This window comes from Cokeromyces recurvatus (genome assembly GCF_025118155.1).
Source record: "Cokeromyces recurvatus strain NRRL 2243 chromosome Unknown BX663scaffold_50, whole genome shotgun sequence".
Taxonomy (NCBI): Eukaryota; Fungi; Mucoromycota; class Mucoromycetes; order Mucorales; family Mucoraceae; genus Cokeromyces; species Cokeromyces recurvatus.
Window position 1 is genome coordinate 49,917 of NW_026251436.1, and position 12,708 is coordinate 62,624.

Below are 12,708 nucleotides of genomic sequence, written 5' to 3' on the forward strand. Positions count from 1 at the left end.
ATCAGGAAAGAGAGACACTAGAGCTTCTGTAGAGATCATATCATTTTCATTTTCAGTAGTCGTAGGACTTGCTGTTAAAGGAGGAGAAATAGGTAATAATTGAAATAGATCCTGAAAAGAAGTATCTGTAGAATCTTTAAGAAGATGATCTTGTGGTAATATTAACCAATCCTTTAATAAAGGTGATGCATCATCACTAAGAGGAGTATTTAGAATTTGGGCTAAAGTAAACTGATCTTCTTGAGAGATAGGCGTAGGAAGGCCACTCTCTTGTGTGTACATGTTTGATATAGTAGCAGTAGTAGCAGTAGTAGCAGTAGTAGTAGCAGTAGTAGTAGGATAATAGGTCATATTTGCTTCTTTATGTTATATTATATATATATGTATATTAAGCTGGATAGTTGAAATTCAAATTAGTTTTCTTTCTTGAGCAGGTAGAAGGTTCGTCAGTAGTGTATGAGAAGAATGGCTTGAAAGGTTGAGGATTTAAAAAAGTGAACATTTTTCGATAACAATCAAAAAACATTTTTAACAAAATAATAGTAATAATAATCAAGTTTAACAAAGGTTAACAAAAATAATAATTTAAACAAATAAAGTAGCGCAAAAAAGGGGAAGAAAAGGGAATTAAAAGGCGACCATTTTAAACTAAATAATTATAAATATAATAAAGAAGTTAAATAATAAATTTAAAATGGGAATTTAAAGAAGAAGAAGAAAAAAAACAAAAAAAAGGGGGGAGGATGTAATATCCTTTTTTAAAAAAAAAAATCGTAGATCATAAATAACAAAAATGATAATGATTGGATTATTTATTATTGCTCATAACTGAAAATCTATGATGATTGGATAGAAATAGAGTATTATTGATATAAGCCACTTTCTTCTTATCTTGTCATTCAATTAGCCAGCAGTTTTTGATACGTTTCTTGATAATATAGGGTTGTTCAAGCTTATTTTTAAGCTGACGTCTTCTAAATTCACCAATTCCTATCTTCCTTTTATCTGTGTCTTTTCCATTAATAATCCAATCTAATGCATTTGTTTTCTTCAATAGACTTAATCTTTTTTGTTTTCTTTTCTTTTTATGTCTAGAGAATACGATTAAATCTGATGACGCTTTTCTTTTTAAGCTTGGTAGTGACATTAATCGAAATATTTCTTCATAGCGTTTATTCTCTTCTTCTTTATCATCATTACAATTAAATAATAAAATTGCTTCTTCTTCTTCCTCCTCCTCTTCTTCTTCTTTTTTTTGATTATTATTATTTATTATGTCAGGGCTTAATCTAGTGTCGTCATTTGCTAAATTAGATACCCGGGTTAAAAAATTACTATAGTTGGAAGGTGACAATAATTTGGTATCTTCATTCATGATAACAGAGGGGGTATCTGAGTTTATATGATGTATTGTGGATGCTTCTTCTTTATTATGAGTGTCAAGGTCGAATTGATGTACACTACCATCTGTGTCAAAGACAGATAGATCTGTATCATCATCATTATGAAGGGACTCATTCGTCAAGGTGCTGGACAATAACATTTCTTTTATTAACTTTTTTTCCTCTATGCAATTAGAGTTTTCTTCATAAATAGCGGTAGATTCACTTATTTGCTCATTTGACTTTTCATTAAAAACTTGGCTTACATTTTTAGTTAAAGCATCGTTGAATGGAATTAGTTTTGTTATACATTCATCATTTATTTGTTCAGTCTCAAAATAATTCGATTCTATTATTACACTATGATCATCGTCTGAATGAGTTGCTTCTTGTAGTATATTATTCATTTGTTTTGTATGTCCACTATCAGTTATTACTTCTTTTAGGTCCTTTTCTTGTGTATTCATTATTGAGTCATGATCTATTACTGCTTGTTCTATATCTTTACTTTTCTTTTTTAATAATTGATCTTTTTCTTTATTTTCGTTTTCTTGTAATTGACTTATCTCTTCTCCATCTTTATTTCCGTTTTCTCGTAATTGACTTGTATCTTCTCTATCTTTATTTCCGTTTTCTCGTAATTGACTTATCTCTTTTCCATCTTTATTTCCGTTTTCTCGTAATTGACTTGTATCTTCTCCACCTTTGTTTTCGTTATCTAACAATTGAACTAATTTGTCTGTATTATTTTTATTATCCAATACTACATCTTGCTCCTTATTTTCGGACAGGTAACACATATCTTTTACTTTATTTGTATTCACGGATAAATTATCTTTATCCTTATTATCTTGAATCATTTTATTTGCTTCTTGCTGTACAGTAGTTTCAAACTCTTTAGCATCATACTCGGTATCCATCGCAAGTTCATCATTTGCTAATTCAGTTTGGTTTATATCAGTTCCTGAATTTTCCTTTATTTCATCGTATTCATCCTTCTCGTCTAAATGTTGCTTTATATTAGTTGTATTTTCAACAGAATCCTCTATCTTATCAGGCAGCGTGTCATTTTGTTGTTTTAATAGTGGTGATTCTTTTTTATCATCTTCAGTATATTGTTCAATGTAAACCACGGCTTTTTTAGTTGGAGGAGGGATATCTTGTTTTGTAGGTGGTATAATGGTGATGTGACTTAAATCCATCTGCCAATTCTCATCGCTCTTTTTTTTCTTTTGTTTAATCAATTCCTTAAAATTTTTTGGCTGACTATTAACTACTTGATCATCGATGGATTTGTTGTTTGCAGATTTTTTTATACTAATATGTGACGATGTAGACAGATGAACAGGTTGATCTTGTTTCCAAAGTTCGGATAGAATAACTCGATCATGGTGTGAGGGTGTACGGATCAATAAGAGATCATCCATAATGTGAGCATTCACGGGTGTCATGAACTCTGTATCAAGTACCTCCCTTCTTGGTAATTTGCGATTACGTTTTGGTTTTAGTTTAATTTGTGACATTATTTAATTTCGAAGCCAAATACTAATAATTATGACACAGAATATTGATTATGTTAATGTGTGTTCGTTTTTTTTTTTTTTTATGAATGTGTGAATGTTAAAAAAAAAATCATTTTTTTTTTACAAGTATTCAAACTGTGTATGTGTATATTATTTTAACTCAGATGATAGAGTAAAAAACATGTATTATCATCATTTCAAAGTATTTTTCACTAGAAACTTTACTATTACTATTAAAAGAAGGAGAAAAAAGAAGATGTGTAGAAGATTATTATTTTGACAAGTACATATATAAGCTAAGTATTACATTAACCAATCATTATCCACTCAGCAATAACAGTGTAGGTGTTATCTTTCTTGACACAAAAAAAAAAAAAAAAAAAAAAAATATATTAGAAAGACGGTTTGCAGCTCAAGTACATTGAAGTCATATTATGTGCAGCTAAATCTCCCCATCCATACATGAAAGACTTACCGCAATTTATTACGTTCTTTAACCTTACCAATAGATACTCTTTTACCTCAATTATTACAAGATTCTACACCTAGATCTTCTCTGTTGTCGAGATTATCATCAACTCACCGAGAGCTGTCAACCTAAAATACATTCATTAACACCGCCCTCAAAAAAAAAAAAAAAAAAAAAAAAAAAAAAAAAAATATAAAACAAATTAAATCCATAACCTAGAAAAGATCAGCATAGAAATGCTCCTAATAAATTAAAATAACTGACATAATTTTGACTATTCATATCATTGTCCCTTTGTTGACCTTCTATGTTCTTTAATTAAAACATAGTTAGTGTATTTACTAGTTATCTATCTCTTTAATACACTCTCTCTACACATTAATTGCGTATATCTTCCCGTTAGTAGCCAGTAAGTTATCTATATAATTCTTTGATTATTATCTTTTCTTCTACCATACAAAATATATTAACAATTCCTTAATTAATTCTCTCTCTCCCTCTTCCTCTGTCTCAATAATAGTGGCATAGCTATACTTTTTTTTTTTTTTAATTTCTTTACTCTTGATCTAATCTAAGCAATTTTCATATCTTGTGGGGTTTTAAAAAATTAAATTATTGTTTAAAGGTAATTAGATGTATTGCCTATAAATACATCTGTAATAAAGTCCGCTAATAATTGACTATTAATTCATTTTATTCTCTTTTTCCTTTTTTTTTTTTTTTTTTATCTCCTTTAATAACATATTAATAATATAAAGATGGGATTGGCCTTAGAAAAATGCTGTTGTTTTATACCACTTCGTACAGGAACATTTATTATTGCGCTTTATTTCTTTGTATGTAACAGAAGGAATAAAGGAAATGAAAAGATATTAATATGTATTTCATACATGTAGATTGCTTACTTATTTGATGCTATTACTGGATTCCTTGGAGTGAACTGTAAGTTGGTTAATTATATTCTTTAGAGTTAAATTTTTATTTTATTTTATTAACTGATAAATATGTATATTAGCCATTATTGTATATTCAGGACAAATAGCAAAAGCATGGTATTATATAAATTTATTATTCACTGTTCTAGTATTCGTGGGTGGCTTTTCTGGTATTATTGGATCATTATTTGTATGGAAACAATAATAATAATATACACTTATGAAACTAACCTGTTTTTCTTTTTTCTTTTCTTTTTATTGTTAGGCACAAAGAAAGTCAGCTCGATTCTTTAGTATAATTGTCTGGATTTGTTGTACTTTATCATTTATAAAATACCTTATTTCACTTGTATTAATGATTGTCTTCCGTCAAAATATGATTAATGCTTGTGTTCGATCGGGTATTGTTAGTATTGGCAATGCTCAAAATGGACTTGGACCAGTTAGTGTATCAATAGGAAGTTATTATACACCTGTCAAATATCCAAATACAATGAATGCTTTTGCAACTTCACCTGAAGAATGTGAACATTCCGTTAAATTAATCATTATTCTTTGGGGTGTAATTGTTGGTATAATGCAATTTATACAGGTAAATAATAAATGAGTAGACATGTATATATATACATACTAATTCCTCTTTTATAATAATATATAGGTGTATTTTGCTTCTGTAGTGAGTACTTATGCTACTCGAATCCGTAGTGGTGCTCGTCATCATAGACTTCATGATCAACAAATTAAAGATTTCGAAGAATCTAGATTTCACATGTCAACTGTTTATTAATGGGTGTCATCCTTAGTAGTAATGGTAGTAGTATTATAGACTGGTTTCTATAAATACATATATGCATATATACGTATAATATAAAAAATATATATTTATATATAAATATGTATTTATTTATATATGAATACATATTGTTTTGTTTTGCTTTGCTTTGCTTTTTAATAAACCGGATTTATAAATAAGTGAACTACTTTATTGCCCTTTATTATAATCTTTATCAAGAAAAGAAGATCAAGTGATTTCGTTCTTTTTTATTATTATTATTAACAAGTTATATGTGCGTTGTACAGAAAACAGATAGATTGAAAATAAATAGAAAGAATTTCTTAGGAATAAAACGAGAATACATTAACATAGTTTCATATGGAACACTATTTGCCAAAAGTCATTTATTATTAGTAGTAGTAGTAGTAGTAATTTGAGGGTATGGTTTCCATTACTACTACTACTACTACTACTACTACTACTTTGTAATGCATACGGACTATCAAACTGGTTCATTTTATATTCTTCAAAAATAATATGAAATTTTGTTTTGCAATGATTCAAATTAAGTCAGATGATTTATTTATTTATTTTTATCAAAATAACATTTTCTTCTTTATCAAATGAAATTGTCTGTTTGTGAAGAAAGAGATAGACAAGCTACTTTAAGGGTAATAAAAGACGACTAGGGAACAAGAACAACAGGGAAAATAAATGGTTACATATGAATATACATTTTTATAAAATGGTAAATTTAAAAAAAAAAAAATGGAACTTTTATAATTATTGCATAATTATTTAATTTTATTTACTCGATAAAAAAAAAAATAGCAGCTTGTGGTATGTTTCCCCATATATGGAATGATCATGAATAATCAGTATATAAAATTTCAGGATACAAAAAAAAAAAAAAAAAAAAAAAAAAAAAAAAAAAAAAGCAACAATTCAAGCTTTCTTTATTTGGTAAAATCCAGATATTTTTAAACTTCAAATTGTCGTAATGATGAATAATTGGATATTAGTGCGGGGGAAATAAAAGAAAAAAAAATAATATTCTCTATGACAATATGGCATACATATAACAAATAATAGATCTAGCATATAAAACATACATGTATATATATATATCCTAGTTTTTGTTTCTTATGATAGCAAAGTAGATGATGCAGTTGCAGTAGTAGTAAAACAAACGCTAATGCTTTCACTTGTAGTAGTAGTAGTAGTAGTAGTAGTAGTAGTAATAGTAGTAGTTCTATTTTTTTGATCATTTAGTTGCTTAGAAATAAAACAAACTAATTGTTGCTTGATTTGTGTTGCTGTCTTCCATTATTTCCAAATCTCGACCCTAAACGAATCAATACGTTCCTTCTTCACTTGTCCAGCGTTCCCCAACTGAGCCAATATAACCATTAATATATGACATAAACGAGTAAATTTACGAAAAGCAGAATTTAGATATTGATTTACTTGATTTAAAATTAAATTATTAACTCGAATTGTCACTGTCTTTGGTGGCAAATGGTGTTTTATAACAGGACGGTATAGGACCAAATTACTCAATGATTCAAGCTCTCTTACCACTGCCTTTGCTTGATATAGACAACGACAAAAATCCATAAAAGCTCTATCAGTAATTGATAGAGAGAACATTGTCGTCGTCGTCTTCTTATTTCGTATCAAATTACTGTTTGTAACTTTCATATTTCAATATATTTTAAAGGGGAAAATAATAATAATAATAACAATACAGCTGAAGAAAATAGGTTGGGCTACAAAAAAAAAGTGGCCCATTACGTCCGTTGACGAAGACGAGGATGAAAATGTGGTAACAAGCTCCAAGAGCCGCGCTTTATTTTCCTTTTATAGATAAAAAAATAATAATAAAAATAAAAAATATACTAGAATCCCCTTTTTCCCTTTATACCTTCAAAAGTCGGAAGAAAACTCAATTGGTTTTGATATAAGGGAGGGGAACATGAATGAAATAAATATAGAATTAAAAGTAAAACATAAAAAGATAGTTGGAATCAATTTTTCCAAGTTTCTTGTAGCCAAGAAAGCCATGTGGGTCGGGTTGTTACCACATTTTCATCCTCGTCTTCGTCAACGGACGTATTGTTGGTCGTTCCTTCAACAATCCTTGTTGACTGCGACTCGGACTCCAATGTGGTATTTTTTCCTTTGATAGAAACAATTGAGTTTGCTATTCTGGTGCTGTCGTTAAGTTGCGTGCTTGGCTTGAGGTAATATCGTTCAAATGTATTGGAATTATGACTCCAATTAGCATGTTGTTTGACCTCCGAAATCGTTATTCCATTTTCAACTGCTTTGGTGCTTGAAGCTGACCTGATAGAGTGTGGTTTGTAAGAACTAATGTCAATACCCGCTTTTTCCATTGCTTTTGAAACCCATGTAGCTACAGTAGAAGGACTAGCGGATTTCACCTTGTCTGGTTCGAGAATGAATGCCAAAAACAAACTATGGTCTATAGGAAGGTTATTGCGAAGATGGCTCGACCTTTGTAAAAAGTCAAAAAGTGTGGAAACAAGGCACATGTCATTGTCATCTGCCAATCCTAGTATAACAGATTTCACTTGAGTCTCTTTCGCTTCTCTGAAATGTATAAGAACTGACACTGGTTCTTCGTTTCTAAGCTCCATTTGTACATCTCTAAACTGCACTCTGCCAACATCTGATCTTGGTCTTGCCATAGTCGTCAAGCATAACAATAAAATTGTTTTTTGTTGTAATTCATATAAGTTGATAGATTGATTTTTTGGCCATTCTTTTGCGATATAGTCCACCAGTATATTTGTGTCCCATATTTGGAGATTTTGCTTGGTAGGAATGTTGACTTCTGATCTTCGTTTTGCTTTAAAGAATTCAACTATGGGTTCTTTTGCAGCTAACGGACCCTTTTCTGGATGCAACACTTTAAAGACAGATGCTAAAGCTGATCTCAAACTATTTAGGTATTGGTATGAAAAGTGTCGATTTTCTAACAAAAAACGTAATACATTGGCTTCGTCGTATGTGGTAGGCTGTATTGGTACTGGTTGTGCTGCGCACCATTGTGACCATTTTTTCCACCCAGTATTATAGTTCTTTTGTGTTTTACGTCTCTGGGCATGTGTCAAAAATTCCACTGTGTCCTCTTCCAAGTGACCAGCGGTTTTCCTCTTGTTGCAGATAAGTGCCATGCGGTCATCTTCCATCTTCTTATCTTGAACATCAGAGGTTTGTTGATGTGTTTCATTTGCAATAAGGACGGGAACCAGAACTGGGTTGGCCAATACGGTGTGATTAATACTGCCTTCTGGATTCGTTGCTGTTTTATTATCTGCATCACTTGCGGTATGAACTTCCATGGAGGAAATAGGTACATTCCCTGTTTTTTCCACGTTTGTTGAAAAGCATCTGTTGCTGCTGCCTCCGGATCTGGTCGCATGCTCCAAAATATTGGTAGTTTGGTGTTCATCCTGTCTGCAAATGCATCTACTGTTAAAGGACCCCATCTCTGGTTGATCATTCGAAATAGCCGTTTCGGTAATAGGGCCTCGTAGAGTAAGTTTTTTGTTGCGGTGTGATGCTGTCTGCTCAGCCAATCTGCTCGAATATTCTCCAGTCCTGGTATGTGTTCGTATTCGACTTTGAGATTGTAGTGGTTGCATAGATTTTGTATCTTCACTACTAGGTCCTGTAGTGTTCGAGATGCTGTGCCTCCCGACTTGCTGCTGTATTTCAAAGCAGTCATGTTGTCTGTAAATATTTTGATGTGTTGATTCTTGAAGTCTTTGGCATGTAGTTTTAGAGCAAAATATATCGCTGTCAGCTCCCTTGCATTGATTGACATGGTGTTCTCTTCGTTCGTCCATGCTCCAGTGGTTTGCATCGTGCCAGAGCTCACACCCCATCCTAGGTCTGACGCATCTACATATATTGTTGCCGCCTTCGGTTGATTGGGTGCTAATTTCTTTATTGGCAGGCCGTTCTTCTTCACCATCCAACTTGTCCACCATTGCAGTTCTTTCTTGCTGTCCTCCGATAGTGTCATTGGTGCATTCCAATTCTGTAGATGTCTGTTGAGTGTTAGGGAGAGATCCCTCTGCATGTATCTGATGTGTAACAGGGCTTCTCCGATGGCTGGAATCATGGAAGTCATCTTCCCCATCATACTGGCATACCATCGACAATTGTATTGGTGAGGTGTGGCTTTTATAGCTTGTTTGGTTCGAACCATGAGTTTTGAGATCTTCTTCCCTGGGACTGCTATCTGCATGGTCTTCGTATTGAATTTGAAGCCTAGGAATTCCTGTTGTTGAAAGGGGATTAGGACACTCTTCTGGAAATTTATTAGGAAACCCAATGATTCCATATGTGACAGTACTATTTGTGTGTGGTTCGTTGCCTCTTCCTTCGTCGCACCCAGAATACATATGTCGTCTAAATAATATACTAGGCGTATTCCCTGTATTCGTAATGGTTCTATTGCAAATCGCATCATTTTGCTGAATACTCTGGGACTGACACTCATCCCAAATGCTAGAGTTTTGTACTGATAAACAACTCCTTTGTTCTGGAAAGTCAAGTATTTCTTTGAGTTTGGGTGAATTGGGGTGACCACATAAGCATCCTTTAGGTCCAATTTGCAAATAAAATCGTTTTTCTCGATGATTTCCCTCAATGCAGGTACCCCTTCCATCTTGAAGTGATGACACTGGATATAGTTGTTGATCATTTGGCAATCCAAAATCGGTCGACGTTTTGTCGCTTCCTGTATTGTGAAGAAATTGGATAAATAATCTGTGTTCTGCGTTGGTGATACCTCTATTATCCCCGCTTTGATAAATTTGTTGACTGCCTCGTCCACTGCCAATTGTTCTATCTGGTCTAGCTTTATACGACGTAATCTCCAAGGTGTTGGTTTTTTTAGCAAAGGTATCTGATAACCCTCTCGTATCACTGACAATGGCCATGGGTGTTTTGTAATCGACTGCCAATTCTTGAGAAAATGTTGTAGTCGACCCCCTGGCGCTATGCCGTCTGCTGGGATGCTGTAATTCGTCATTGATTTTATTGGGGGTTGGATGTGTGATTGGATTGGTGGGGTGATTGTTGTTGGGCTGAGTTGTTGTTGTGCGGGGTTCCCCACCGTTGTGAGGTACCCTGTCCAAAAAAAGCACCTCGTGCTCTGTTACTACCTCTTCCATATCCGAAGCTTCTATTTCCTCGTTGATATCCTCTACTTGAGAATCCATTTCCTCGTCCTCCTCCACGATTACTACTGGCTTGTTGAACGAGTTTTCGTTCAAAGTTGGCTTGGTGGTATTTGTTAAGAAATTCGTCACTGTAGGCGTTCTTAGATTTACTATCCTCTTCTGTTGTTTCCAGGTGGCGGATACTAAATGGGATGTTAAGTGCTTTGTCTGAATATTCTTTTGCTTCTCTTTCTTGAGCTTTTGCTGTGGCCAACCCAAAGACTGCCAGTCGTCGACTTTGCTCCCTGCATCTGCTGATGATGTCTTTTGCTTCGTCATGGTCTGCTTCTTCCAAGACGTATTGAAGTTGTTCAAAGATTTCCATAGCAACCTTTGCTTGGAATCTGGTGTTTTCTGTGATTTTATAAATGGAGTTGACAACCAAAGCTGTTTCTGTTGAGTGTTTTTTGAGATAAGGGGCAATTGATTTGTTGATCTTCTCGGGTGTTGTCCATTCTCCCAAAGCGTATCGTTGGGTTTCTCTTCTAAACTTTTTGAAATTTTCAGTAAGTTGATGCGTGGGAGTGTTTTCCAATTCCTCGGAGACCTGTCTTGGGATTTCGACTCCATTGATTCTTTCTTCTTTCTCAATGTCCATTTTTTTGACGACATCTCGGACAATTGCTTCCATTTCGCTTTGGGTGTATGTTCGTTCATTGCTAATAGTTGAATTGATATCACTCATAATTTTTCCACGAATGCGCGGCTTTTGAAGGTATAAAGGGAAAAAGGGGATTCTAGTATATTTTTTATTTTTATTATTATTTTTTTATCTATAAAAGGAAAATAAAGCGCGGCTCTTGGAGCTTGTTACCACATTGGAGTCCGAGTCGCAGTCAACGGACGTATTGTTGAAGGAACGACCAACAATCAAAAAAAAAAAAAAAAAAAAAAAAAAAAAAAAAAAAAAAAAAAAAAAGAAAAAAAAAATGGGGCACCAATTTTCAAAATGGGACAACTAAAAAATTTGGGATTTTCGTTTGAAAATGGGACAATCAAAATAGGACATTTATTTGTTTATTCTCAGTCGAAAGAAATTTCTCGAGAGAATTTCTTGAGACCGTCGGAACAAAATAGGAAATGTTATTATGCTAGAATCTTCTTGAATCTTTATTTAATAGCGAATTCAAAGATATATAAAGGAATAAAATTTTTATATTATACTATAAATCTTCTTTTTCGCTCGGTCATCACCAGCTTATTTGTCACACACTTTCCTATAAAGTTGCAAATATTTCTTTCCTAAAATTTCTTTTCCTAATATTTTCAATGTCCTCCCTTGAAGAACAATTTCACATGATGCAGCAACAGATCGCTGCCCTACAAGAACAATTACAGAATGCTACCACTACCTCGATGCAGTCAGCGGATGACACTGCTATCTTACCTCTACACTCAATGGGTACCCGACCCCATTACGACTGGTCCCCTTCAGAGGGTCTTGCTGAACTGATGAACTTAAATGCTCCATTGAACACTTCACCTTTGCTTACTGACTCCGAACGTAAGACGATCATTGAGTCTTACCCTCCCATGGCCCATTTGGATTACAAAGCACCCGCTACCATCCCAACAGCGGAGCGCCTTATGAATAAAGGCCAACGTTACGAAGACAATTCCATCAAGCAATTTCAATATTTGCTATCTGCAGTTTATCGTCCCCTTGACATTCTTAGTCATGAACTTGTCTCATCCGAAGCTGGCAATCCAAACTTGGAACGCTATTGTACCATGCTTCAGGATATCCGAAAATTGTTGTTACATCTCGGTGCATCAATGACGCAAACCCGTAATAACATTGCTCTTCGTGCGATTGATCCTTCGTTCTCCATGAAATCTACAAATGAAGTTAATTACACTCTCCCTTTGGATGTATTCCACGATACTCTGATTCAACAGACTGCGGCAAGAAAGGCCACTCGGGAAGCAACCATCAACAAACGCCAACGTCGTCGCTTCCAAAATGATAATTCTGGCTTGAACAGCTCTTCCTCAAACGTTTCCAATCAGCAGTTTTTTCGAGCAGGTCCACCCTCGCAGCAGGGTGGTTTTCTCAACAACACCAACAGCAACTACAACAACTACAGCAACAACAACAACAACAACAACAACAACAACAACAACAGCAGCAGCAGCAGCAGCAGCTCTCGTCCCAACAACAGCAACAGTGGCAACAACAACAACTACAACTACAGGAAGAACACCAACCCATTTCGTCAGTAACCACATCAATACTTACAGCTACAACACTCGACCCAGTAGGATGTCGTCTCAGCAAATACTATTTAAACTGGACAAAAATTCCCATCAACTCATTCGTCGACACCATAATTCAACACGGTTACAAGATTCATTTTCATACTACT

The 12,708-nt window shown here is 33.9% G+C and overlaps 2 protein-coding genes across 2 annotated transcripts; one reads left to right on the forward strand and one right to left on the reverse strand.

The window, feature by feature from the left end:
* Positions 1-781: 781 nt before the first annotated feature.
* Positions 782-3,125, reverse strand: BX663DRAFT_546916 (uncharacterized protein). Its single transcript, XM_051530981.1, has 2 exons — positions 3,030-3,125; positions 782-2,927 (listed from the first exon to the last, which is right to left on the reverse strand). Exon 2 carries the CDS (start codon positions 2,903-2,905, stop codon positions 896-898), a length of 2,010 nt encoding a protein of 669 aa, XP_051377754.1. The 5' UTR covers positions 2,906-2,927; positions 3,030-3,125; the 3' UTR covers positions 782-895.
* A 951-nt stretch (positions 3,126-4,076) lies between these two features.
* Positions 4,077-5,173, forward strand: BX663DRAFT_527142 (uncharacterized protein). The gene is made up of 5 exons (XM_051529992.1): positions 4,077-4,210; positions 4,271-4,316; positions 4,390-4,499; positions 4,575-4,901; positions 4,968-5,173. Exons 1-5 carry the CDS (start codon positions 4,133-4,135, stop codon positions 5,094-5,096), a joined length of 690 nt encoding a protein of 229 aa, XP_051377755.1. The 5' UTR covers positions 4,077-4,132; the 3' UTR covers positions 5,097-5,173.
* The last annotated feature ends 7,535 nt before the right edge of the window (positions 5,174-12,708 follow it).

Excerpts from the sequence above, each read along its gene's own strand:
- BX663DRAFT_546916 (XM_051530981.1), bottom strand. The coding sequence starts at position 2,905 with ATGTCACAAATTAAACTAAAACCAAAACGTAATCGCAAATTACCAAGA.
- BX663DRAFT_527142 (XM_051529992.1), top strand. The coding sequence starts at position 4,133 with ATGGGATTGGCCTTAGAAAAATGCTGTTGTTTTATACCACTTCGTACA. Across the intron at positions 4,211-4,270 it reads TTATTGCGCTTTATTTCTTT|ATTGCTTACTTATTTGATGC; the intron begins GTATGTAACAGA and ends TCATACATGTAG. Across the intron at positions 4,902-4,967 it reads GTATAATGCAATTTATACAG|GTGTATTTTGCTTCTGTAGT; the intron begins GTAAATAATAAA and ends AATAATATATAG.